The 24,879-nt window shown below is 48.3% G+C and overlaps 7 protein-coding genes across 7 annotated transcripts; 6 read left to right on the plus strand and 1 right to left on the minus strand.

Annotated features, from left to right (window-relative positions):
* The first annotated feature begins 59 nt into the window (after window positions 1–59).
* Window positions 60–1,931, plus strand: DEU56DRAFT_801098 (uncharacterized protein). Its single transcript, XM_041353121.1, has one exon. It carries the CDS (start codon window positions 163–165, stop codon window positions 1,744–1,746), a length of 1,584 nt encoding a protein of 527 aa, XP_041208921.1. The 5' UTR covers window positions 60–162; the 3' UTR covers window positions 1,747–1,931.
* Window positions 1,932–3,936: 2,005 nt separating this feature from the next.
* On the minus strand, window positions 3,937–4,991 carry DEU56DRAFT_329922 (uncharacterized protein). Its single transcript, XM_041345697.1, has 2 exons — window positions 4,060–4,991; window positions 3,937–4,010 (listed from the first exon to the last, which is right to left on the minus strand). The coding sequence occupies exon 1, from the start codon at window positions 4,815–4,817 to the stop codon at window positions 4,071–4,073; it is 747 nt and encodes a 248-aa protein (XP_041208922.1). The 5' UTR covers window positions 4,818–4,991; the 3' UTR covers window positions 3,937–4,010; window positions 4,060–4,070.
* A 14-nt stretch (window positions 4,992–5,005) lies between these two features.
* Window positions 5,006–7,135, plus strand: DEU56DRAFT_801108 (peptide chain release factor eRF1/aRF1). Its single transcript, XM_041353122.1, has 6 exons — window positions 5,006–5,236; window positions 5,296–5,335; window positions 5,392–5,630; window positions 5,678–6,110; window positions 6,163–6,379; window positions 6,435–7,135. The coding sequence occupies exons 1-6, from the start codon at window positions 5,157–5,159 to the stop codon at window positions 6,737–6,739; spliced, it is 1,314 nt and encodes a 437-aa protein (XP_041208923.1). The 5' UTR covers window positions 5,006–5,156; the 3' UTR covers window positions 6,740–7,135.
* DEU56DRAFT_801110 (uncharacterized protein) lies at window positions 7,119–8,204 on the plus strand. The gene is made up of 4 exons (XM_041353123.1): window positions 7,119–7,372; window positions 7,425–7,549; window positions 7,603–7,841; window positions 7,897–8,204. The coding sequence occupies exons 1-4, from the start codon at window positions 7,366–7,368 to the stop codon at window positions 8,078–8,080; spliced, it is 555 nt and encodes a 184-aa protein (XP_041208924.1). The 5' UTR covers window positions 7,119–7,365; the 3' UTR covers window positions 8,081–8,204.
* Window positions 8,135–13,410, plus strand: DEU56DRAFT_801112 (uncharacterized protein). The gene is made up of 13 exons (XM_041353124.1): window positions 8,135–8,158; window positions 8,238–9,135; window positions 9,189–9,524; window positions 9,585–9,753; window positions 9,843–11,098; window positions 11,180–11,566; window positions 11,627–11,747; window positions 11,809–12,100; window positions 12,157–12,196; window positions 12,242–12,410; window positions 12,469–12,536; window positions 12,593–12,744; window positions 12,806–13,410. Exons 2-13 carry the CDS (start codon window positions 8,358–8,360, stop codon window positions 13,055–13,057), a joined length of 4,020 nt encoding a protein of 1,339 aa, XP_041208925.1. The 5' UTR covers window positions 8,135–8,158; window positions 8,238–8,357; the 3' UTR covers window positions 13,058–13,410.
* A 5,408-nt stretch (window positions 13,411–18,818) lies between these two features.
* DEU56DRAFT_755684 (uncharacterized protein) lies at window positions 18,819–21,583 on the plus strand (the record flags this gene model as incomplete). Its single annotated transcript, XM_041349941.1, has 8 exons — window positions 18,819–19,085; window positions 19,143–19,427; window positions 19,470–20,003; window positions 20,053–20,286; window positions 20,626–20,685; window positions 20,772–20,857; window positions 21,165–21,334; window positions 21,387–21,583. The coding sequence occupies 8 exons, from the start codon at window positions 18,819–18,821 to the stop codon at window positions 21,581–21,583; spliced, it is 1,833 nt and encodes a 610-aa protein (XP_041208926.1).
* A 1,298-nt stretch (window positions 21,584–22,881) lies between these two features.
* On the plus strand, window positions 22,882–24,161 carry DEU56DRAFT_755685 (uncharacterized protein; the record flags this gene model as incomplete). Its single annotated transcript, XM_041349942.1, has 6 exons — window positions 22,882–23,086; window positions 23,211–23,471; window positions 23,640–23,699; window positions 23,768–23,823; window positions 23,894–23,974; window positions 24,090–24,161. The coding sequence occupies 6 exons, from the start codon at window positions 22,882–22,884 to the stop codon at window positions 24,159–24,161; spliced, it is 735 nt and encodes a 244-aa protein (XP_041208927.1).
* Window positions 24,162–24,879: the final 718 nt, after the last annotated feature.

The following is a 24,879-nucleotide window of genomic DNA, read 5'->3' on the forward strand; positions in this document are numbered from 1 at the left end:
GTGATATATCTAGATCGTAAGCAATGCCGAGTTGCTTACTCAGCCAATGCGTGTTCGTCCGGCACACAATTAACGGGTTTATATAACAGCAAGCACTGCACAGCAACTACTAACTTACCTGCAACCTTGACTTTGACTATCCCCATCTGATAGCTCTTCACGATGTCTGCCGTCTCGCACGGCACTCGTCACCTTAGACAAGGCATCGGTGGAACCAAACACTATGCCCCCGGGTCTGGTCCTGCTCGATCGCTTCACATCCCTGCGTTCACACCACCATTGCGAGCACCCCAGCCGTCCACTGCTCAACGACTTTTTACAAACTCTCGTAACCTCGTCTCTAGATTCTTTGCTCATTTAACTACTCCAGGACTTGCGCATTCTGCCTCAACTGTCGCAGTCGCTCCGAGTCACTCGCTCGTCCGTCCTGCACATTTCCATTCCATTACTCAGAGCGTTAAAGCCTCGTACTCGCTCCCTGTGAGACATGCGCTTTACCGCCCCTTATCTTTGCCGTGCCTTCCCCGTCCGCCTTCCATCCCTGGGAATGTAGCTAATGTTGGTCTTGGTACTGTCCGTTCATTTCATTCTGCGCGCCCCATATTCCAGAATGTCGTGGATAACGTTCCTATTGCCACCCGTGCACTTTGGGAGGCTGAATGGGAATTTAATGGCAAGAAGAAGAACGAGGCGCGCAAATTGCGCAAAGCTAAGGAAAATATGGTACCCCCAAAGACCAAGGAGATGCTCAAGCCAAAGCAGAGGTCTATCGTTGCTGAGATCCCCACCGAGATCGACATCTCTGAACTTGACCATTACTTGCCACAACCTGCTTTGCCGGAAGTAACGACTTACCTTCTCGTTCCTCTCGCGCCTACTCCCACCGCTCGTCTGCCCCTATCTGCGTACTCCACGGGAACTAGCGCACTCCATCCGCTTCTCCCTGTACCTGCCATTGCTGCTGAACATAGGATGCATCGTAACCATTCGCTTCGCGTGTCCACTCTTTTTTCCCGATTGGATGCTGCGAACGTGTGGGATGATCCTGGCGTCGGCGTTGATGCCTACGCCTTTGGTCCCAGTCTCGGTCCCGGCTCAGCAGATAACCCCAGTGATGAACAATGTACAATTCTCCGGGTCACACTTGCAGGTTGGACAGCTGCTCAAGTGCGCGGTGTCATAGGAGAAAGCGGGCAAGGATGGTGTACTCCCGAAGAAGTTTACCTAGACACCATGTCTGCTTCCTCGCAGATGAGCGCCATCGATGATGAACATGTTTCATCTAGTCCCCAGTCCGTTGCTTCCACCCTCGAGCTTGATTCAGCATCCTTGTCAGAATTGGACTTCGACAAAGATGCTGATGTCGAAGTGTTTTCAGACATCGAATCGGATGATTGGGACTATGGGATTGGGTTGACGACCTCTCCCGGTGTACAGGACAACTTTGTTCTGCCAACGCTCGACTTCTCGTCATCATTTGCGCAGGTTGCGTCTCCTACCCAATCATGGGCTCCACCGCCGCAGATCTTCCTCCGCACCGCGTCCGAGCTTGCCGAGGATTTTGGCAATGTGTGGTCTCCCGCTTCATCGTCTTCCCTCTCGCCGTCACTCTCTTGTGACCTCCTGTCTGATTTGGAGGCAGACGCATTCCCCCATGTTGCAAAAAGTGAAATGGAGAGGTCATGGCTGGGGATTAGCATGGGGCTGAGCTCCTCGTTCACTGAGAAACTTGAAGCGCCGCGATAATTTAATCGGACATACACGAATTCGCGTTGCATTCGCCATAGTCTTCTCTCTACTTTCTTGTTTTCTCCGTGAGTCTAGCTCTCTTGAATACTCTGTACCATTTGGAAGCTCGTTCATCGATGAATTGATTGAGCATGTATACAAATTTGATAATCGAAGTTCGAGGATCCTTTTCTACAGTGCATAGTCTCGTTCAGTCAGAGGCCGGGACTAATTCTGTCGAGCAACTCCCAGTGCTTCTTCTCACTTGCGGTCAACACTATGATCATGCTGACAACTAATGCCAATGTTGGGATAGACTGTAGGAGCTACGAAAGCGTTCTTTCCAACCACCTTTCGTGCGTGCAAGTTTACAATGCTCATCCTCACATAATAGTCCTGCGCAGCATCCACCGGGAAGATCGAAAAGATTTACGTCAACTTTTCATATAACCCCTATCTTGCAATTTGATAGCACTCACATCGATAAGTATACGCTTGCTCTTCGACAGGCTTATATGAACTACAAATATGTATGTCGCTCATCGTGTTATTTATTACCGCCACTAATATCATGCTATCTCGTTCACCAGGTTACCCACCGGCGACATCCGTCATGTTGTAAATTTAGTGCAATATTTTTCCACCATATAACGCAATCTCCCGCCGCCTGCGGCGCCCATGGGTCGAGAAGACTATCGGCAAGCAATGATCAATGAGCGGGAGCCAGTTTAGGTCAAGAAACCCCCTGACACTGTATGCTGAGGGCTCTGCAGCGGTCTAACTACCTCGGACGTGGATCAAGCTTCGAACGACACGACGTCACAACTTTAACTTTACTTTAGAAGGGAACTTAACGCGACCCTAAGAACATGACCTGGCTGCGAGGCTCTATCTTGCAATGTAAGCTATTTATATCTCAGAATATGCTGCTATTTCTGCTGTATTAACTATGTATTTTAAGCACAAAGTCGCAGCTACTCGGGTGCGGGGTGAAGCTAGACATGATAGGGCATTCTGCCCAACCCGTGCTGCGATACTTTTGCGAACTTCACTTATTGTTAGTTAGCGCAGCGGCACCCGACCAGTCGCATCAGTTCGCGAAGCCTGTCAAACTTATGAGAACGTTCTCATATACACACACCTGCCTCTTGTTAGCCTAGTAGCTTGCGAGATCGACGAAGCGCCACATGATTTTCAAAGCTCCATTCCTAATGTAATGTAAATAAAATGCACTAGCTGCATCACAAAAGAACGCGATAGCGTCGGTGGACTTATTTTTGCTAGTTGGTCACCCGGATCTTAGGTCACCAAACGCATTCCCATCATGCTGTCATCGACGTGCAGGGAGCGCCTGGCCTGGACAATTACGGTAAGTACAATGCGTCATACCAGCAGAACTATCAGCAATGGTGTTAAAAATGGCCCTTTGTACTGATGACTTCTGAACAACCCTTATGCTGCGAAAAGAACATCAGGTAGCCACAAAAAAAAGAAATTCGAGGACGCTTCTCACCGAGGCAGCGGTTAACGGCTTCAACGGATCGCCATCGAGCGCCAGTAGAATTTCGTCATGTTTCACTAAAATCGGTCGCCTCGACCTCGGCCTCGCTTGTGCCCTTTGTCAGAGAGATATACGTGTGGTTGCGTAACTTTAGTGGGGAACATGTAGTCTAAGGCCAACTGAAGGCTCCAAGAATGAATTAGGGTGTAGTGAGGTTATGCGCCCATTTACTGGTAGATCAATCGACAAATAGAGCTAGGATGGAGGGGCACGCACGATTTAGTGAGGGTTCATTCTTTGAACATTCGCAGGTCCTGGAAGGTACTGTGCCGCATGATGCAGTAACTTCTCAAGGTCAAATTGGCGATTAGAACTATGCAGCATTAAGTATTTGCAGACCGATGTAAGGATTCACGTTCATTTGAAAAATGAGAAGTCCGACTACATCGATCTGCAAATAGCTGCAATACGTCACCAGAGCAAGACGGAAATGCACATTCATTTGCGTTAGGTTCGCTGACGTGGGAGGCAAGAACACGAAGATCAAGTACTCGAGGTCTGTCCTGCTCCCGTGTTGTACTCATATCACGCGAGCACACTGGACCACGGGGCGCTGTTAACATTACAGCAAAGAGTACATGCGGCGAAGGGCGATGTCACGATTGAAACAGCGTGTCGGTCCGTATTACATCCCCAAATCCCAACACAATTTGGGATGGGATCTAGCCAAGCAACGCCCTTGTGACTTCAGCCCGACTGGCTAAGTTGGACAACAAGTGACCTATGGTACTCATGAGCAGTAACCAACCAATGCGACGATAGCTTCCTACCGTGATTCCTGTTATGACTGGTCCATGTCTTCTTGTTCAGGCTCCTGCAGAATAATCTGCTCCGGCTGCTCTGGTGGTTGAACACTTTCTTCGCTCTGGCCAGCACTCGCAGTTCCTTTCGCGGAATTGCTTATCGTCTTTGGGTCCCCCGAGCCTCCTACGCGAATGATGACATGCATGGTAGACTTGACTCTCATTTTGAATTCCTCGTCATTACCGCCACTATCTTCATCCTCGCTTCCTTCAAGCATCTGGTCAAAAACGTCCACACTACCCGTCTGCACTTCGACGCTCAGCTCGCCCGGCACTATCTGAGGCAGAGAAACGGCCAATAGCGCGAGATGCGGGATAGCGGCACCCATTGCACTCAATCGAATCTCCTTGAACCCGTCTTCGAGAATCAGAGCCTTACACCGGCGCAGGTAAGCTGCTAGCTTGGTACGTCGCGTGACGCAGATGTTATTCTTGCCTTCAGTATGCAATGAGCGTGGTGCTGTGGCAGGTGCGGACAGTGCCACTGTTGGGAACGGCCGTGGTGGCGCGAGTTTCCGGATTCTGGGACGGTTATTGGGAGCTGCTGATTGCGCGGTGGCCGCGGGGTTCTCAGTTGTCGATGACGCTCCACTAGTGTCCTTGTCCTTTTCGCTCTTTTGGGATTTGGAGTTGGCCTTTGCAACGGCACCGCTACGTAGTTTGACTCTTTTCTGGTCATTGGTAGGAGGGACATTTGACTTGCGCTTTTCGGCTGTGCTGCTCATGATGCGATGAAAAGCTTTTGAGATGAATGGTAGCTCGCTTCCGAGCGGATCAGCTGCAGATTTATGTGACTAGATAGCACCAGCAGACCTTACAAGGACTCGGTTGGTGAAAGAGTTGAGTCAGACTGGAAATGTACTCGGCGAAGTCATCGCATTGGAGTGGAAGGCCGCCACTGGCCATGAGGCAGCCTACCCTAAATCCGCCACCACCCGGCAAAAAAGTTTGACCTTCATAAGACATCAAATTGAACGGGACAGCCAAGGCGTCCCATTCGCATTTTTCGTCTTCTTCTAGCAGAAAATCAACTACAAAGCGTCTAGAAGAAAGATCCGCCCATCATGAGTCAAGACGTCGCAGAGCAGAACATTCAGATGTGGAAAGTAAAGAAGCTCATCAAGAGCTTGGACTCTGCACGAGGGTATGTCTTCATATTTTCACTGGGCCAACAGCGATGGGCGCTGATCGCGCACTGTACAGAGCGGGGACATCCATGATCAGCTTGATCATTCCTCCCAAGGTGCGCCGATCTAACCCCCTTTTGCCAACTTGCTCACTCCAGTTCATCTGCTACAGGATCAGATTTCTCGTGCCTCAGCCATGTTGACGCAGGAATACGGTACTGCGAGCAACATCAAGTCGCGAGTAAACAGATTGTCTGTACTTGCAGCCATCACCAGTACCCAGCAGCGTCTCAAGTTGTACAACCGAGTCCCGCCAAACGGTCTTGTCCTTTTCGTGGGCACCATCCTCACCGATGAAGGTAAAGAGAAGAAGGTGTCATTCGACTTTGAACCTCACAAACCGATCAATACGTAAGTATCTCATCGGATGCATGATCTTGATCTTATGCATGGAACAGGTCGCTTTACCTCTGTGATAACAAATTCCACACCGAAGCCCTATCTGAACTCCTCGAGTCCGACTCTCGCTTTGGTTTCATCGTCATGGATGGTAATGGCACACTCTTCGGCACACTCTCAGGCAATACTCGTGATATCGTACATAAATTTACCGTCGATCTTCCCAAGAAGCATGGCCGTGGTGGACAGTCTGCACTACGTTTCTCCCGTCTGCGTGATGAAAAGCGCCACAACTACGTTCGAAAGGTCGCCGAGCACGCTGTGCAGCACTTCATCACAAACGACAAGGTCAATGTGACCGGACTCGTTCTTGCGGGAAGCGCCGACTTCAAGACCGAACTCAGCCAGAGCGACATGTTTGATCCACGCTTGGGTGCAAAGGTGATCAAGGTTGTAGATGTGAGCTACGGCGGTGAGAATGGTTTCAACCAGGTGGGTTCGATTTTTCTCGGGTTTTTATATAATTACTAAATGTGATACACAGGCCATCGAGCTTGCAGCAGATGCGCTGGCAAATGTAAAGTTCGTGCAGGAGAAGAGGCTTATCCAGAAATATTTCGATGAAATCAGCCAGGACACAAACAAGTACTGCTTTGGTATTGATGACACGTTGAAGGCGCTTGATCTGGGCGCGGTCGAGACTCTAATCGTGTGGGAGAACTTGGATATCACACGTCACATATTCCGCAATGCTGCAGGAGGTGAGACAATTGTTATCGTTGCCGTCCGCTTGATGAGGCTCATGGATAACGCCAGAGGAAATTATTATCCACGCAAACAAAGAACAGGAGAAAGATCGCGAGAGATTTTTAGATAAATCAACTGGTCTAGAAATGGAACATGCCAGCGAGCCACAGCCTCTCCTTGAATGGTTTGCCGAAAAATACAAGGAGTTCGGAGCAAACCTCGAGTTTGTGACTAATCGATCGCAGGAGGGTGCACAATTCGTAAAGGGCTTCGGTGGAATAGGTGGCTTGCTTCGTTACAAAGTCGACCTGACAAACCTTGCGGCCCTTGATGAAGATGAAGACGAGTTTTACAGTGACGATGATGATATCTGACGTTATGGTCGGCTCTTCGGAGCCCCGTCCACTGATGGCACGTCGGGCGGGGCAGGGGCAGGAAAGTTAGGGGAGAACGGTGGGATCGGTTTGCGCGAGTTTCTGCATCCGGTCATCGAGTCAAGTGTTACAAGCCAGTACTTGTTCTAAAGGTTCGTTCCTCGACAGATTTCCAGGAAGTTTCTGACATCAGTCATTTCAGGTAAACGGTTAACAGTTCTTAGAGCGTATGAGCTACTAAATGCGAGTGGAGTCATTCTGTTGTTCGCCGATGAGTAGTTTCAACCTATGTAGTTGTATCCTGTTGTTCGTTTGATCAATGCATTTCTTGTGTTGTGCAGTGTCTCAGATCTCAGTACTCTCAATGGCAGTGCATTGTACAGCATGTTCTTTGGCGGTGTCAACATTGCAAGATATTTATTGTCTGTGGCAGGTGGCTGGTCAAAGCGCATATTCGAGGGATGTGACGACGCGCGTGACGTCACACGTCCACCTTGCGCCCACCTGTGGTATTTATTGACGGTTGACAACGATATAAACAGACGCGACGATTCGGGATCGACAATTTCAAGCACATACCTTTTAACTTCCAACACCCATTTCACAACATCTCCCGTTCTATAACTATGGCTGGTGAGTCCAACTTAATTGTGCCACTAACAGCTTCTATAAAATGTGCGTGCAGGAAGAAAACGAGCTGCTGAAGAATCTGCCACCGACAAGCGCGAGACACGTAGTGCCAAGGTGCCCAGAACAGAGGCTCGAAAGGGCGCCAAGGGCGCCGGCAAGAAGGGTGCAGCTCGATTGAAGGTTTGTGTCCCCGCACCCTTGAGCCCCTAATTCTCACCGTGCGGCATGGCTAGACGGGGATGGGTGCCACTGCGTTCAAGTCGCGGGCGCAATCCTTACATGTCAACATTTCACACACTAGGCCTCCCACTGACGTCGAGCCGACGGATCCTGGGTTCTTGGAGGCTATTGAACTCGTTTCGTCTAGCTTTTCTACTGGGAGCTTCGGATGGAAAGGGAGCAAGCGCATGACTGTGGATTTGCCCAAGTTGGAAGGAGAGGAGGAAGGAGAGAAAGTACATGTCATGCTAACGTGAGTTCTATTCGAAAGTTTTTGGCGGTTCCTTGAATAATCTCTCACTGGCCAGAATCAACGCCACTGTCATTGGCAGCAAAGATGTCAAGGATGAGGTTGAAGGGGCAGAGGAGGGTGAGAAAGCGGAAGAGAAAATGGAAGAGAAAGAAGCAGAGGGGGAGGATGATCCTACACAAGAAGGACCTGCTCCTCCTGCAGAAGAAGCCGAGGGAACAGAAAAGGAGTCTTTAACATGAGCTGTATTTTATTTGCGCGTTAACAAAGGGCTTGTTCTTGTTTTATCAGAGATCGACTATCTACTATCTAGTATCAAGGTACTGTACATGATTGAATTGATGTATGCTTTTTTTTCTCATGTCAGTTTACTTTGCATATGCTGCTGTCACATGTGAGCATATCGCGTGCACAAACAGTCCAAGTTACTTCGGAAGCCTCGGAAGCGCCCATGTAAATCTCCCACTGACCGTTTCTTGTTCAGCTCACTCAGACGTTAGTTCTGAGGAGGAAGTGAAAATGGTCCTCGAGACCAGTGACTCAAACTCGGAGAAAGGTGGATTACCACCGCCACTGGCAACAACGACGAAGCAAGTCTCGGCGTACTACACGATTCCAGGTCATAGATATGGGGAACAAACGAAAACCCGTCGTTTACAACTAGCAACAGTGAAACTGGTTACATGTCTCTGCCTTGCATCGTGGGTTTATCGCTTCGCCCTCCCCGGCACTGCTACCCCACCTCTCACTTCCAAGTACTCTGGATCCCTGCTGGACGACCCTGCATCCGAATTCGCAGACGATGACTTTCCTCTGCGTGCACATGAACCCTGGGACATCTCTGTGGACTTCCCCTACCCTCGCACACTGTCGTACGAGGTGACAGAAGGTACATGGTTACGACTTGACGTGCACCCCGTGAGTGGGGATATCGTGTTTGATATGGCAGGCGATGTATATTGCCTGCCGGCTGATGCGTATTTGGGAGCTGCTGGAAGAGTAGGAGGGAGGACAGAAGCGGTGCCAGTGCTCACCGGTGTGCCACACGATGCGGATCCACGGTTCTCGCCTGTAGGCGACAGGCTCGCATTCAAAAGCGACGCGGGGCTCGGCGCTGACAATCTTTGGGTGATGCCCTGGGCAGCGGACGGGTGCACGGCCATGGACACCCGCGCTCATGTCAGCTCGTCACATGAGCTCGAGTTGAAGATCCAGGATGACGAGCTGCTCGCGCGAGGTATGAAGGAGACGAGTGTAAGGAAACTGAGGAGATTGACAAGGGAGGGGAGGGTAAATGGTGAGCAATATCTATTATTTATCCATCAAGGCGCGATGCTCATGAAAGTATAGCGCAACGCATCACAAATGAAACGTACAACTGGGTATCTGATCCGCGCTGGCATCCTTCAGGAGATAAGGTCATCGCAACAAAATGGTACTACTCTTCACGCTCGCTTGGGGCTGGCGAAGGATGGGAGTTCCCTGTTCCCGCCGTGAACACCAAGTCAAAAGTCGAGATAGGCGCAGGAAAGCGTTTGGTATCAAAGAGTCTGCCTATGGGGTGGACGAAGGCAGACTACGTGGAGCAGCAGATTGGACACGAGCAGTTCATCTGGGCGGGCGACGATACGCTGATTTATGCTGGTAATGTGATAGACGTCGATGGGAGTTATACGTATTCCAAAGGTGCGTTAGTATCTGCTGTTTCATCCATGCGTTATGTACTCGTTTCTTATGTGGATGTAGATGTTCATAAGGGTATCTACGCGATCTTCCAGCGCAACTTGACCACGGGCCTGGAGGAGACACTCGTTGACGCGTTCCCCGGTGGTGCAAGCCGGCCTACACTCTCGCGCGATGGGCGTACCCTTGCGTTCGTGCGCCGTGTGAGGGATAAGGAAGCACTCGTGCTCAAGTGAGTGGCGATCTACTTCTGATTTTCATGAGATTTCGGATATTATCCTTGTATACGTGTACTTGGCTGATCTTGTATTCCTTCGACAGGGATCTTAACACAGGTACCCTGCACCATATCTGGCACGGTCTCACCTACGACCTCTCGACAATCTACTCGCCGATGGGTACCTACCCGTCCTTTGCGTTCACGCCCTCTTCGTCCTCGCCGGGCATCATCATCTGGGCTGCTGGGCAGATCTGGCATGTCCCACTGACGCGCAACGCAGAGGGGGAACTTGTCGCTGCGACTAGAGTCACCAGCAGCGCAGACCTTTCGCCAAAGGTGATCCCATTCACAGCGCAAATCTCGAAGAAGCTCGCGGAAACGCGGCGTATGAAGACTGATGTGCGCAAGTTTGAATCAGGCCCGCAGCGCGTGCGTGCCTTCACTCAGCTTGCGCTGGATGAATCTGGCGAGCGTGCTGTATTTGCAGGCGCAGGCCAGACGTGGGTGCAGGTACTTGGGAACTCCCATATCAACCCGGCTACGTTAGACCCCATCGATGACGCCAATTTCCTTGGGACTTCGAAGCCTGCCCAGCGTATCCCGTACCTGCATCCCTCCGCAGGGTACTACTCACCTTCCTTCGTTCCCGCTTCTTCCTTCGTTTTACACGCGCGTTGGGACAATACGCGTTTCTCAACCCTTGAGTTGGCCGATTTGGAGAGTGGGCAAGTGTGGGAGGTCGTCGGACTCCCCAAGGGGCGGTGGTTTGGTGCTGTCGTAAGTGGATCTGCGGAAAATGGCGTGCGGACAGCTGTGCTGGCGAAGACGGGCGGGGATGTGTTGACCGGTAACGTGGTGGCTACTGCGCAAACGGGAGTCTGGGTCGGGGAGATCACACTTCCGTCCCTTTCCTGCTCCCAAGGCACGGTTGAATTGAACAACCTGCGCTACGTCCAAAGTAGCATCGATCCGTCTGATGTTGTCAAGCTGTCATTCGTGGATGGCAAGGCTAGTGAAGTCCTCGTCCAACAATCTGACAGTGTACTGCGGGTCTCGTTGCGTGATGGTGCTGAGGAGGTGGTTGCACGGGGGAAGGGAACGGACGAGCTCATTTTTTCCCCATCCGGATCCATACCCTCAAAATCTTCAAGGCCAGCTGGACGCAACCAAGCAACAGGGGGTGCAGCATTTATCAGCTTCTTTCATGTATATTACGCGTCACCTTCCTCAGTGGACTCTGAGAAGGGGATGTGGGCCAAGCCGGGGAAGGCACCGAAGAACTTGGCGCGTCTGAGTGGGGATGGTGGGCATGATGTTGTGTTTAGTGGGGACGGAAGTGTGATCGGATGGTTTCTTGGTACGTTCATTTCTCATTCAAAATTTCCTCTCCCTAATTTTGTATATTACATTCTGACCTGTTAACTGCTACACGAATTAGGTCCATACCTCCATACTCTCCAGCTTTCCCGCCTTCCTTCATGCACGGGCGCAATCGAAGCTGACACGTCCACCTTCGGAATTGACTGTGTGCGGGGCTTACTGGATGTCACGGCAGTGGATGTTGCTTATACCCCTGATGTACAACGGTTGTCTAACGAGGCGCGCAAGCCAATAGCGGATGAGCCGCAGAGCTCAATTTCAACGAGCAACGCTGATGTGGTTGTCATCCATAATGCGACAGTTTTGAGTATGGAGAACGGCGTGCTCTCACAGGATTTAAGGCTAGGCGCGAGCGTTGTGATTCGGAGCGGGGTTGTGGAGGCTGTTGGGGGCCCTGGTATTGGTGAGGGACTGACAGGGGCGTTTATCATCAATGCTGAGGGCGGTCGGTGGTTTCATCTATGATATTTTGAGAAAGAAAGAGCTGATATTGCGTGACGCATAGGGTACGTTGTCCCAGGTTTCATCGACGCACACGCCCACTGGAGTGGCACAGAAGACAAGTACCCAGCGACGTCATGGGAGATGCAGACTTTCCTTGCCTACGGCGTGACTACACTACACAAGTGCGTGATTCATGTGACTTTCTCCGTATATTCATTTACCACTTCACTCCCGAACCTACAGCCCGAGTCTACATAACTCCCTTGGCTACGTCGAGCGCGGACGCATCGAGTCCGGACTTATGGCTGGCCCGCGGCTATTCCATACCGGCACAATCATCTATGGCGCATCCGAGTATGGCTTCCATCAGGACATCGCAAGCATGCGCGAGGCACGTGAAGCACTTGTAAGGATCAAGGCTGAGGCCGGAGATGCGAGCTGGAGCTATAAGAACTACAATTTGCCGACGAGAGCTGCAAGGCAACGGTTATTAACAGCTGCGCGTCAAGTGGGGATGCTGTGTGTGCCCGAAGGCGTAAGTATACCTCTGTTATATCATTCTGTCGAGCGGGCCGCTGATTGAGGGCATAGGGAATGAACTATGATTGGGATTTAACGTATATTATGGATGGTAAGTGCCCGGCTCTGAGTCTTGAGTGGTTGTTGATTTGACTAGGAATGACGACGGTGGAGCACAATATTCCTGTGTCGGTACTATACGATGATATCCTTACGCTCTACACAATGAGCGGAACTGGATCTACTCCAACACATATCGTCGATTATGGAGGCATGTTCGGGGAGCAATATCTTTGGGCAACAGAGGATATTCCGAATGACCCCAAGTAGGTTTCCACTTCAGAATTCCACTGTATGCTCCAAGCAATTCATTCCCGCACTCAGACTCCGCACGCACACACAGCATGATATCCTCGAAGGGATTTCAGAGAGCACAAGTCGGCCATTCAACTGTATGCTTCATGTGGATTCGTGCTCAATGACAAGCTGAATAACCTTTTCGTTTTAGCGATGGCATTATGGAATGTTTCTGCATCCGTTGCGAATATGGTACACCGAGGGCTCCGCGCTCATATCGGGGCGCATGGCGAGCCGCCTCTTGGACTTATGTACCACCAGGAAATGTTCTATGCCAAAGCAGGCGGGCTGAGCAATTATGAGGTCCGTTTTCCCCATCATCACACTTGTTTGTTGAGTCAGATCTGGCCTGACCTCGTCGCAGGTGGTTCGCGCAGCAACTGCTGATGCTGCAATTACCTTTGGCCTCTTTGACAGCCTGGGTTCCATCTCGGGGGGTAAACTTGCAGATCTCGTCATCTTTCCCCCTGGCTTTGACCTGTTGTGGGATGATATCCGCCACACGCGGAATGTCAGATATGTTCTCCGTGGTGGGCGCATATGGGATGCGGAGACGATGGAGGAGGTCTGGCCTGTCGAGAGGAAGCAGGTGCTCCCCCCGTTCAATGTGGAGTAGGGGTAGAATGCGACTTTACAGGAGAACTTTGAAGTGTATGCCATGGTGACATTCACATTGATCACGTTTGCTGAGGGTCTGAGTCTCTGGTCTTCTGGTCAAATGTGCTATCTCCAATGCAGTAGTAATCAACGCAAAATCCAGTTAAACAGGGCACCATCCTTGAAATGGTTACTCAAGAGTATATCAGTTCAAGATCGAGGCACGAGGCTATCATAGAATATAGTCTACGTGTGAGTAAGCAATGTGGCGCAGCAACTTTTTCTCGACCACATCAGCTTCTGAACTTCATAGACAATCTTCAGCCATAGCTCTCTCGTTTTATGCTCACTTTCTTTAAAACAAATGGCTCCCTTACTTACAGCAGTTTGCATAATAGTATGGTTGGTGGTAATTTCCAAAAAAAAAGAATGCATTCATTTTCGAAAAAAAAGTAGTGCTACGTAGATCGATTTTTATCTCAAGAACGAAGCAAGCTATTGACATAAGCAAGCAACAAACCTGATCAGAAAAATATGGCGCAGACAACCAGCGAAAAAACTAAGTGATTCGGCAAAGTTGGTGGTCACCTGCCCTCAGAGTCAGTAGAACTATAAAGATTGATTTTTATTTCAGTAACAAAGTAAGCTATATACTGTACCTCTGTGTATGGAGGCAACGTAACACGTCACAGGGCCTTGGTTGCATTGCTAATTTACCCCACCGTAACGCGTCACAGGGAGGTCGGTTGCTAACTGTAGGTACATTGTAGAAATCAAAAAAAAAATCCAGTGCAAAATGAATAAAAACTACTTTTTCGCCGCTGCGCCAACTTCCTGCTCGTTTACTAGTGCCCATATATTCTCATTGTCTCCTGCTGCAACCAGTCCGTGCCCGTCACCTCGCTGTACATCATGGACACAAAATTGTGCAGTGTCTGCAGCTGCAACATCAACGGGCCCTTCGATCCCGAAAATATCCTGAATGACAGCACTACAAGGTATGTCAGTGTCATCACCATCAGCCTCAGCATCGAGCTGAGACTCGGGTGGTTCATCCTCCAGGCCGTGAATGATGCCTGTGCGAATTTCAATCTCGTCGCGAAGCTTCGGGTGGCTGCGCAGGTATGAGTTGAGAACCGTTTGTGCCTTCTTGCTTGTAAGGCACTCGGCCGAGAGGTTCCACTCTTTTGTAGTACACTTCTTCCATGACTGCCATAATATGTATGCTTCAGTTGATCCATAAGGCGAGACAGTCAAGAATACCTTTTGTACCAGTTCACGTCCCAATGGACTCGTCATAAAATCATAGACCTCCACACTTGCAGCTACAGATGCATCTCGTAAAATAGGCAATGATGTTGTGAATTTGACTTGGTCTGGTGTTATTCCATCATTGATCTGTTGCTGATGCGAGTTGACAAGAAACTGAGTTTGGTGCTGTTTCAAGCGATGCTTGATAACACGGTTAAGTCCTACATCAGCCGGCTGAAATATTCCTGTGCCTATGGTAGTATTGTCAGTTCTCAACACTATAAAATGAATGAAATTTGGCTCGTCACTTACAACTGGCAGGTATGAAGCAAAGGATAATGTGTGGGAAGCCATCAAAGACATATGTACGGAATTCTTGACCTGCATGCACGGGATAACAGTCAAGGTAAATAATGGAGACCTGATCATCATCGAGATCAGAATCTATTTCGATGACACTGCGACGATAAGGTTCAAAAATGTTTTCAACCCACTGGTGGTCTGTGAGCAAAGTTGCGACAATATTATGTAAATTCGAACACGCACTTCTTTCATGGTTTTCAACGTGCTAAAATGACTGCCCTTCTTGTTACTCTTTGCAAACACAAAGTCGAAGCCTCTCTCTTTAGCTTCCATCATTTTATGAGCACCGGGTGATGGTAAAGATCGTTCCGTGCTTCCAGACCAAACCTGTTGAAAGGGCAGAAATGTCCCTTCAGGAGTACTTGCCACCAGTAATGTGTAAGCTCGCTTCTCATCCTTTGCAACAATGTCAACCTGCTGCGAACCACGTTCTGCAAAGGTGGTACCACTGCTCGGAAGGATATAAACACCAATTTGGTCAAAGCCTACCACCAACTGAATGATGATTATATTGAGACTCTCGTGTCTAAGGCTAATTTAACTTACCTTTGGAGGTACCGAATGCCATTTGATAATATATACAAGGCGGAAAAAACACTCTTCGCATTTGTCTTCGGCATCTGCTGGAAGCTTGGCGGCAACACGAGTCCCCTTGCGAGGAGTCCAGTCAAGCACACTCTCGAAAAATGAGCGAACAAAACTCTATGATAAGGTTAGCTTTGAATCACATAATCGAGTATCAGAACCAATACACGAACCTCAGAACACTTGAACAATGTAAGTAAATCAGGAGCTCGATGATTGATCACCGCTAACATGATTGCTCTTCCAATGATGACATTGACTACAAGGCCTGATTTACGCAGTGCCTGAAGCTTCTCCATGATCTCCTTTACAACATTCGGATGTTTTGCCAGCACACCAGACTGCCCTGATCCAGCCAATGCATGACGGCGCTGCACATTTTCAAGGGTCACCTTGGACCATTGTCGCTTCGAGCCCTTGTCTATCCACTTTTGAACGGTGCCTTTGTTCAGATGGGAAAAAAGGGCTGGATGCTCTCGAGAGAGTCCCTTCATAATGGCTTGCGGGGACCAATCAAATTTACGAGCGGCTGCATCAATATGAATCCAAAGGAGAGGGTGATACCAGTTTGTCCGCTTGTGCTGTCCCTGCTTTGTTCCGCCACGTGTTCCATTTCGCTGATCCTTCCAATGTGAATCTGATCGAGACAGTTCCACCACGTCTAATGCAGTCACAGATGCAGAGTTTTCTTGCAAAGCCTTGTCAAAGGTCAGTCATTGTTCCGTGTGCGTGATTATTGACTTACCTGATTGATAGATGGTTCATTTCGTCTCTTTTCAGCGGCAACAGCAGCTCTTTTGCGCTCACGGTGACGGCGTTGCCGTTCGGCTGCTCCTTCACATTGGCTCCGTTCTCGCTCCACCCGTTCTTCTTCTTCCTCACTTTGCTTCTCTTCCCAGGACTCTCGTGTCAAGGCATCTAGCCTCTCCCACTGCAACTTCTTCTCCCTCTCAGTTTCAAGTGGTTTCCACCTCAGGTCGTGAAAGGTGAGCTGGGTTGGCACAGTGGTACTCCAGTTAGGAGGTGCAAGCTTGATTTTTTCGGATAGTTCGACCCTCAATTTATGACTGGATTGGATTGGAACGGTGCGTGTTTTCATTTGCTTGCCACCATCTGATGAATCTTCACTGATCTCCATGACCCCCGAAAACGAACCACTTCGTGCAGGCTGCGCACATTGGATTTTTGCCCGTTTTTCCGGACTAGCGCTGACATCCTTATCGATAACCATTGGGTTTTTGCACCTTATACAGCTTAGGTGAGTTTTGAACAAACTCTAAATGAAAAATAGCTCACTTCACAGGAATTTTTGCTCCCTGTAGTTTTGCGGCCATTATCAGTCTCTCGAGCCATACTTCACGCAGGAATTCTTGTTCGGAGTCCTTCTCCAATTGTTTGACAGCAAGTTTGAACATCTGGATGAGCACTTCACACTGCTTTCCTCGTTCGCGGAAAACAATGGTTCCATTCGGCCCAAGCTTGTGAGTCTCAAAGCAGACTTCGAGGTTCCTATTGAATGCAAACCAAACTCCCTCCTCCTCTACAAGTTCAGTGTCGAGGCCAAACCCATATCGCGAACTCGGGGGGTTGAGTGGAAGGACTGTAGGCAGATTTTTTAACAGCTCAGCAAGATGATGGATGCGAGAGATGAGCTCTGAGGATGGGCCCTGTTGAACCATTGTCGTTTGGTATGGACTGACAATGTACACTACAGTTAATCAGTAGTCTACTCGTGCTAAGTCAAAATTCTCCTCCGCGAGAGTTTGAACCCGACGCCACTCCGACATACTTACGATGTTGGTTGCTATTTTGTTCCGACGTCACGGGCAATCAGACAAGGTTGCTAATTTTACAACTGTGGCGGTGTGTCACGCGCGATCCACAGTTGCCTCCATACACAGAGGTACAGTATTGACAAGAGGTAAGACACTTACTTGGTCAGAAAACTCGAGCACAGATGACTGCAAAAAGAATGGAGTGATTTGGTGAAGTAGACACTTGCCTCGTGCCTACTTCAAGTCGCTAGCATAAAAACCAAATTCACATACTCATTTTTCCCGGTCTGCTACATTCTGTCGTAGGACTCAGATGGCAAAGGCTTCTGCCCAAGTGTGCAATGACAAGGCAAAGGCACCCCACAAACGTGGCCGTCCTCCGAAAAAACAATTACAGCCCCCAAGTAGTACACAGGCAGAAGATCCTCCAAGTCAAGAAATTGTCCCAAAGACTAGGCCATGGCCATGGGCTATTCCACCAAAAAAACCTGGCATTTTGTCAATGACAGCACCAGGTGGATCCAGCTCTGCACCAGAGGTTGGAGCAGCTGTAGCCGCTGTACCAAACATTCCGACGCTAGCCTCACAAATGCCCATCATGCATAATCCGGAGCTCTGTTAAAACCGTGTTCAACGGGTCGGACCGGAGGGGCTTAGCTTCAGCTCGTGCGCTGTGCTCTTTACCCGAGTACGTGCCCCTAATTTACAGGGGGGGTAGATATCGTCGGCCACGAGAAGCCTCATGTATGGGATATGACAAGCTCACCTGGTCAGGTATTCATGTCCATACTCATCCGACCCCTTCCGTCGACATCTGTCCCTTCCAGACACCTAACAGATGCGCAACCCGTAACAGATACCGTCATTTGCCCTTGGTCCCTGTCCATCCATGTCCATCCATGTCCATCCATCCCCATTGGTGCATTATTTGTCTCTTTTTATCACTCTGATCAACCACAGTCCGTATTACATGTACATTCCCATACATGAGGCCGCTTACTGTTCTTTACATATTACTGTGCTATGGACTCGCCTGTACTACTGCCACTTAGAGGATCCCGAGTTCTTACGTATCAGGGTAAATAGTCGCGCTGTCTTCTGATAATATCACTTCCTTTTACTCCCTCGGATTTTATATCTAAGTCCGTGTGATCCAAAGTCCCCTTAGCCTTCCGCATCGCAACGGACCCCAGTATGGATACTTACACCTTCACTCTTCCATACTTAACCAACTCTATTCTGTCCCACATATCGCTTCCGGTATCTCATTACATCGAGACCTTGAAACCTTGAAACCTCGAAACCTTGCCACCTCGGTACCTTGACAGTCACAGTTGTACCGCTAGACATCCGTTCCGTCAGATCCATCTTCCGTCTGGACATTCTCCGTCTTACATCGGATCCTCCTTTGTGCGTCTGCCGCACAGATCATAAGCCCGTTGGGTTGATTCCTTCGCATTATCGTGAAGAACTCCTTCAGTAGCAATCCCCTTGGGATGAGCATTTATACTCACACTCATACAGATTGGTAGTCTACACAAGAATGCTACACAGAATCACTTTCACTCACCGCTGCAGTGCCATCAAGGCCTACTGGAGGATCCTGTTGTCTTGCCGAAGCATTTGAAAAAGATTCACATTGCATAATTGATATTTAATTGTACTTATTTTACTGGATACAAAAAGGCTATCAGGTGCTACTATCTGCAGTTCTTGACCAACAAGGAGGATATACAAGCTGAAGAACAGATCCTGGGAGATGAACAGGACCAAGAACCTTGTGGTGTGTCCCCTGAGCAGAGGGAGATGGCAGCTTGTCCAAAGGACGCTGGATTCTACAAGAAGGAACTTACTGACTGGGATGTGACACAGAAGCGATTTAAGGTGGAAATGGATGACTATGACAAGGAGGAACAATCAAAGTTAGGGGTAAAACACTCAATTAAATTCTGTACAGGATACATGAGGGACTGGTTTAATGATATGAGCCCTGCTCAATGGAAGGAGGTAGAAAATGTGAAGGACAAGTGGAATAAGGAAGGTGGAAGGTGTACCAGCAGAATCGCAGGCCATGTGAGTAGCTACATATATTCTCTACTCAGCATCTCCGATAACTGTGTACACTGTCAGATATTGAAAGAGAAACTATCCAAACGAAAAGACCTGGATGTAGACTATGTTTTCTACAAACCTACAACAAGCAGGAGTAAAAAGTCCTCATGGGTTGAATCTTGTGTTGATCCACTGTATGAAACATCTGTGGAACCTTCCTCCTCCTCCTCCAGCCCAAGGAAACATATTAGAGAGGACCCTGCAGAACCTCCGGATGCTGAAGCATATCAGGAATGTTTCAGTGACCTTTTTCTGGACACAGAGGCTGGTCACCAACCAAGAACAACAAAGATATGTCTAGGAGTATCTAATTCGCTATTTACTGCCTTCTCATACACCATATAGACACAAAACGACTTCATAGCAGAGTATCTTGATTACCGAGACGTGTATCTAGACATCATCTTAGGTTCAGAAACATTTGCTCGTGCAGGGATCTGCGAGACTTGTCAAAGTGCTGAGGCCACATTCAATTGTGTGACTTGCACTGGTGACCATGGCTGGTGTCACCCTTGCTTGATCAGATCGCATCAGTCATTACCTTTCCACAAAATCCAATTTTGGAACAATATGTGCTTCCATGATGTCACTCTTGCTCAGCTGGGATTCATATGGTACTTAGGCCACGGGGAGAGCCTTGTCCTTCACATGGAGCTTCAGAAATGGATGGGCATCAAGACAAGAGAGTGGATGATGTTACATATGCAGCTCCTCAGTGCAGGACTATTTCCTGCCAGTTCCATGCGGCCTAGGACTGCTTTTACCTTTGAAGTACTGGATCATTTTCTCATTGACACCTTGAAATGCAAGACTTCGGCCAGGAGCTTCTATGAGAAACTCACGCTCTTGACCAATAACACATGTCCAGATACTGTCCCAGTGAGTGAGGAATATATACTTGTAATCTGAATACTAACAGTATCTGTAGGATCAATATCACGAACTCATGAGGGTATCTCGCCTGTGGCGTGACTTGAAGAACCGTAAATGGTTTAAATTTGGCCATGATACAGAATCAAGACCTGGCCCAGGAGATCTCGCCCTCTTTTGCCCTTCATGTCCTCAGCCAGGAATCAACATGCTTCTTCATTGGAAGGAGAAGTATGAAAGGCAAGTCAATTATTACTACTTGTGCAAGGCAACAATAGCTAGACAGCGGCCGGTCAGCTGCTATGTTGTGCACACGCCCTCACAGCTGTTGACCAAGGTCCGGTGAACTCTGGCCGGTACACCTGGTACATGGGAGCTGGCCAGTGCAGAGGCCCTGGCCAGCTGTTTGAACACTGTAAGAGCTTGGCCAGTCATACTGTATAGTGCACAAAGGCCACTCTGGCCAGGCTGTCTTAGTTGCATAAAATTACTATTGTTCAATATTGCATGACTTTTGATGTTCAATGCAGGTGGTTTATCATGAAGAGATTCGTGGTAGATGGAAATTTCACCACTCAGCACATGAACATGCGACAGCCCAAACTCAACATCTTTCTCTCAGATGGATTAGGTTATATGGTTGCAGAGCGAGAATATCAAGCTCACTTGGCCTCAGCTACAGAGTAGGGAGGTGAGTTTGTTTTTCTTAATTTATAGTAGTGCACTGAACATGTTGGAAGAGATCCATTTGTAGCAACCATTGTGTTGTCAATGTAGCAAACACAAACTGGAGCAACCTCCGAGCTACAGGAGTGGGGGCCTCGGCTTGTGCTCAACATGGATGTTTCATTCCCCACTGCATAGTAGACTTTCAGAAGGGCGAACAACAAGTCTTATTTATTATACTACTAATCTACAGAGTTGATGACAAAATCACTTCAAGCCACATGAATATAGATTACTCCATATGCAATGCTATTAAGCATGCTGGCGAAACAATCAACGACTCCCTTGTAATTTATGATGTGGGCTGCCAGTGGAGTCTTCATTTTGCAGAATGTGTTAACATCTACTATGGCTTGACCCTCCCTGACAACACAGAGATTGTGGCTGTAGTGGGGAAATTTCACCTCAGTGCTCATAAACTTGCTTGTTTTTCTATAGATATAGCCTGAACTTCATTGCAGGAGCTGGGCAGGTCAATGGGGAAATTCTGGAGACACTCTGGGCTCCCTTTAACAAGATCTCTCCAACAGCATGTTTTATGAGCCAAGCACACTGTCAAGAAATTCTTGATAATCACATGTGGAATTCAAATTGGAAAAAACTTGTCCAGATTAGTAAGTTCCCATATTTGGAATTGATTTTACATTAGTTAAATGCCACATGCAGTTAAGATGCTTTTACAAAAGTACAAATGTCTCAATAAGGGCATTGCTGATACCAAGGTCCCATTTGAAGAGCTCACAAGTTCTTTGGAAGTCAGCAAAGTCTCTTCATGGGAGAAAGATGAGACACAAGTGATGGAACAACGTGGAGAGCATCTTGACATAATCCAGCTAAAGATAGATAAAGGTAAGTGCTTCTGAGGTTCCTTTTGCTTCCATATGCTGTACCATCTGATGTGGTGATTGGAAGCCCCAACAACGGCCGAAATTTGGCTAAAATTAACCGAGACAGAATATGCTGATACTGGCAAATGTGGATCAATATCTTGGCTCATCAATGGTATCAATTTGGAGGATGCACAGTACATCACTATATCATGTTCACTTTAGGGATGCATTGAGAGTAGATATTCGGAAGCTTCCCAAAGATGCATCTTGTCATATCCCATACCTGAATCTTCTCGTCTGGTCTGGTCCATCCGGTTCCTCGGGTCCATTCTGGAATTCTTTCCCCTGAGTCCCCATTTGTATATGCTTCTTGCTGCCCCTATATGCCCAGATCCTTCTGACAGTTAATGTCCGGATTCATTCTGATCCTTCCATTAGTCTATTCATTTCCTTTTCATTTAACTTGTTCCCTTTGTTCCATTTAATATCCGGCTCCATTCTCGATCGTCCGCAGTATGTTTTGTCCACTAGTACATTTTCCACATAGCCTTATGTTCCGAGGACTGCGCTTTGGCCGGATACCTGTCGGATACACTACAGTATATAAACCCTTTGTAACCCGTAGTATTTCCTTAGTTTGAATATTAACTTAGACTCTGTTCGTTCCTCGTGTCCTCTTGGTATACGCGTTAAGCGTACTAATGAAGTGAGTGCTAGGGTACATCAATAAGAGTGTAAGTGAATAATGAACATACTACACACCTCAGTATTGTGTAGAACAAGACTGAGGTGTCAAACGAGGACTTGACAATGTAAGTATCTGCGTGAATGATTATGTAACATAGTACCGGAGGATCGACAAGCAGATGAACCATAAGGTGCAGAAGGCAAGAAGCATTGGACAGTGTGGTACCGAAGGTGATCAAGAGATAACAAGCAAGAAAAGGAATTGATATGCTAACACTCGGTTCTTAGGATTATCATCCTAGTCCGATCCTCCGAGCCTCGGGATTATATCCCTAAAGCTAAACTCTTCTGTCTCTACCTTCGGGTAGTCCGTACCCTGTTAGTTTCTACCCGGACATTAGTCTTGGTAGTCTTTCCTCCCTCATCCGGCCTATCCATTACCCCTCAGCCAACAATATCTATCCCCCACAAATTAGGGGCACGTACTCGGGTAAAGGGCGCAGCGCACGAGCTGAAGCCAAGCCCCTCTGGTCCTACCCGTTGAACACGGTCTTAACACATCTGCTGCTCAGAAGGCAGTGGTTGAAGAAAAGCGACAAAAACTGGCAGCAAGGATCTCACAATTTCATGAAGTAGCTGATGCCATGACAGAAGGCATTGAAGTTGATGCAGGTACCGATCACATGGATGACACAAGATTTTGTGCTGCAGATATGGAGGAAGAAGTGAGGGAAGTTGAAGATATTGAAGTTGCTTCTGAAGAGACCGGTGAGGAAGTTGCGGCAGAAGCCATGGGTATATGGATGCCATCATCAATACCTTACCCTGATGCTTTAGCCCTTGGCCTATGTAGGTGCTCTCCAAGCCGAAGAATTGCATTTAAGGCAGGGTCAGGCAAATGATTGCCTGGAAAAGTTACGGCAGGTTCTCGGTCACAAAGCAATAATTTGCCGTCAACATTTTCAAAGTGCAGATTCCACATGGGCGGGCACTAGGTCAAAGCAGGAGGCTAATTACTGTCAGATCAAAATAGACAAGTGTGTTCAAAGCTATCAGAGGACGAGGAATGCAATGCAGAGACTAGGAGCAGATGAAGATACTCTGAAGAATGTTTATCAAGAGATTCAGCTGAGTCAGCTTAGCGTGGACCGAGAAGTCACTGAGGAGAACAGGTATGAGCAGGGATCAGACAGACTGGCTTGGTTTCGGAGGGTCAACAACGGTCATGTATATCGTACGTATTCTGATTTACTCATATGTTTCCGATTGGCTCTGGGAGGGGTTCACAGAGAGGATCAACAGGGACTTCGTCTACAGGGGGGACCATGCTTGGAGGGATGTTGGCTGCAGGCTTGCACTCTGTGTCCTCTGTGGTGTATGGGAGTTTGCTCAATTGTGGCAGTCTCACTTTCCACGATCAGTGCATCTGGGATTGCTAGGGTAGCAGTCTGGTGCGGAGCAGGTGAGTTTGAGTGTTTGGTGGGGTGGAAATCAGGGGGTCGATGCTTGTGGTGAAGTGTGTGCTTCAAGATACTGATCATGGGGTCGAACCCGATACACTCAAGATGCGATGGGCAAAAATATCTGTAAGAATTTGTCCAGCTCTCAATTGATATTGATGCAAGGGCTGACAACACCGCCAGAGTGGTCATATAGGTGGACATGAAGCTCGTGATACCCATTGGAGATGGAGACCAACAGTGTGAAGTATCTCCATGGTTGGTGTTTGAGAAGCAGGTAAGCCTTACTGTCGAGAGTTTTGGCAAGGGGATATGAAGGTAAGTAGGGACTCAAAGTCAGCTCGCATACGGCCTTGATTGTGTCCCATCTAGCCTCAATGTCGTCGAGTAAGGTGAGGTCTGGTTTGCGCGCTATTGCATCGCCGGGTACTGGGCATGAGGAGTTTGATGTGCTCCAGACATGAGATAAATTGCACTTCTGAGTGAGCTCAGGACGTTGCGGGAGGAGGGCGATGGCAAGGACATTATAAAAGGATGCAAAAATCTGTTCAGTCGTCCATGGTTTTGTGTTATCATGGATGGTTTCATGGAGTACTGGGGTTCTGTCACCACTGTCGCTTTCGTGTTGGACACTGGCAGAGCTGGCATTCATAGACTCGAACATTTTGTCATCCTCAGGCTGGCTAAGACTCTCAGCCTGAGACTCGGATACAACAGATGCGCCAGTGTCATCAACAAAAATCCAATCTCCCAACTTCTCATTCATAGTTCCACTAATTTCTCCTTCCCTCTCTTCCTGGTCCATTCAACTTTTCTCCTCTGCCCGCTTACTTTTTTGTCCAAAAAGTTTGTCTAAATGTGACTCTGGGAGTGGCCAGTTCCGACGGCATGCGTGCATGTCATAGAGCGGTATGAGGGTTGATTTGTTTTGAATTTGCTGAAATGCTTCAACCCTGGTATTGGGGTGGGTTGTCTTCAACAAAAGTTGTAGTTTTCTGATGTAACCCCAGTAACAATGCAGTGGCTGTGTTCTTGTCAAAGTCAGTAAATTGTGCATTGTCACAATCTCATTGTGTACTGTCTTTAAAATACTTCCATGAGTGTGTGGCAAAGCAGTGACAAAGTTATCCTGGTGGCAGGCTAGTGTTGCCTCTAAAGTATTGTACCATTTGTTCATGTTGA

The sequence above is a fragment of the Suillus clintonianus genome (assembly GCF_016758775.1).
Source record: "Suillus clintonianus strain FC179 chromosome Unknown DEU56scaffold_31, whole genome shotgun sequence".
NCBI classification, from domain to species: Eukaryota; Fungi; Basidiomycota; class Agaricomycetes; order Boletales; family Suillaceae; genus Suillus; species Suillus clintonianus.

Bases quoted from the DNA above. Each gene is read 5' to 3' on its own strand.
- DEU56DRAFT_801098 (XM_041353121.1), top strand. From the start codon at position 163: ATGTCTGCCGTCTCGCACGGCACTCGTCACCTTAGACAAGGCATCGGT.
- DEU56DRAFT_329922 (XM_041345697.1), bottom strand. From the start codon at position 4,817: ATGAGCAGCACAGCCGAAAAGCGCAAGTCAAATGTCCCTCCTACCAAT.
- DEU56DRAFT_801108 (XM_041353122.1), top strand. From the start codon at position 5,157: ATGAGTCAAGACGTCGCAGAGCAGAACATTCAGATGTGGAAAGTAAAG. The intron at 5,336-5,391 runs GTGCGCCGATCT...CATCTGCTACAG, and splicing joins GCTTGATCATTCCTCCCAAG to GATCAGATTTCTCGTGCCTC. The intron at 5,631-5,677 runs GTAAGTATCTCA...TGCATGGAACAG, and splicing joins CCTCACAAACCGATCAATAC to GTCGCTTTACCTCTGTGATA.
- DEU56DRAFT_801110 (XM_041353123.1), top strand. The intron at 7,550-7,602 runs GTTTGTGTCCCC...CGGCATGGCTAG, and splicing joins AGGGTGCAGCTCGATTGAAG to ACGGGGATGGGTGCCACTGC. The intron at 7,842-7,896 runs GTGAGTTCTATT...CTCACTGGCCAG, and splicing joins AAAGTACATGTCATGCTAAC to AATCAACGCCACTGTCATTG.
- DEU56DRAFT_801112 (XM_041353124.1), top strand. From the start codon at position 8,358: ATGGTCCTCGAGACCAGTGACTCAAACTCGGAGAAAGGTGGATTACCA. The intron at 11,099-11,179 runs GTACGTTCATTT...TACACGAATTAG, and splicing joins TGTGATCGGATGGTTTCTTG to GTCCATACCTCCATACTCTC. The intron at 12,411-12,468 runs GTAGGTTTCCAC...TCCCGCACTCAG, and splicing joins GATATTCCGAATGACCCCAA to ACTCCGCACGCACACACAGC.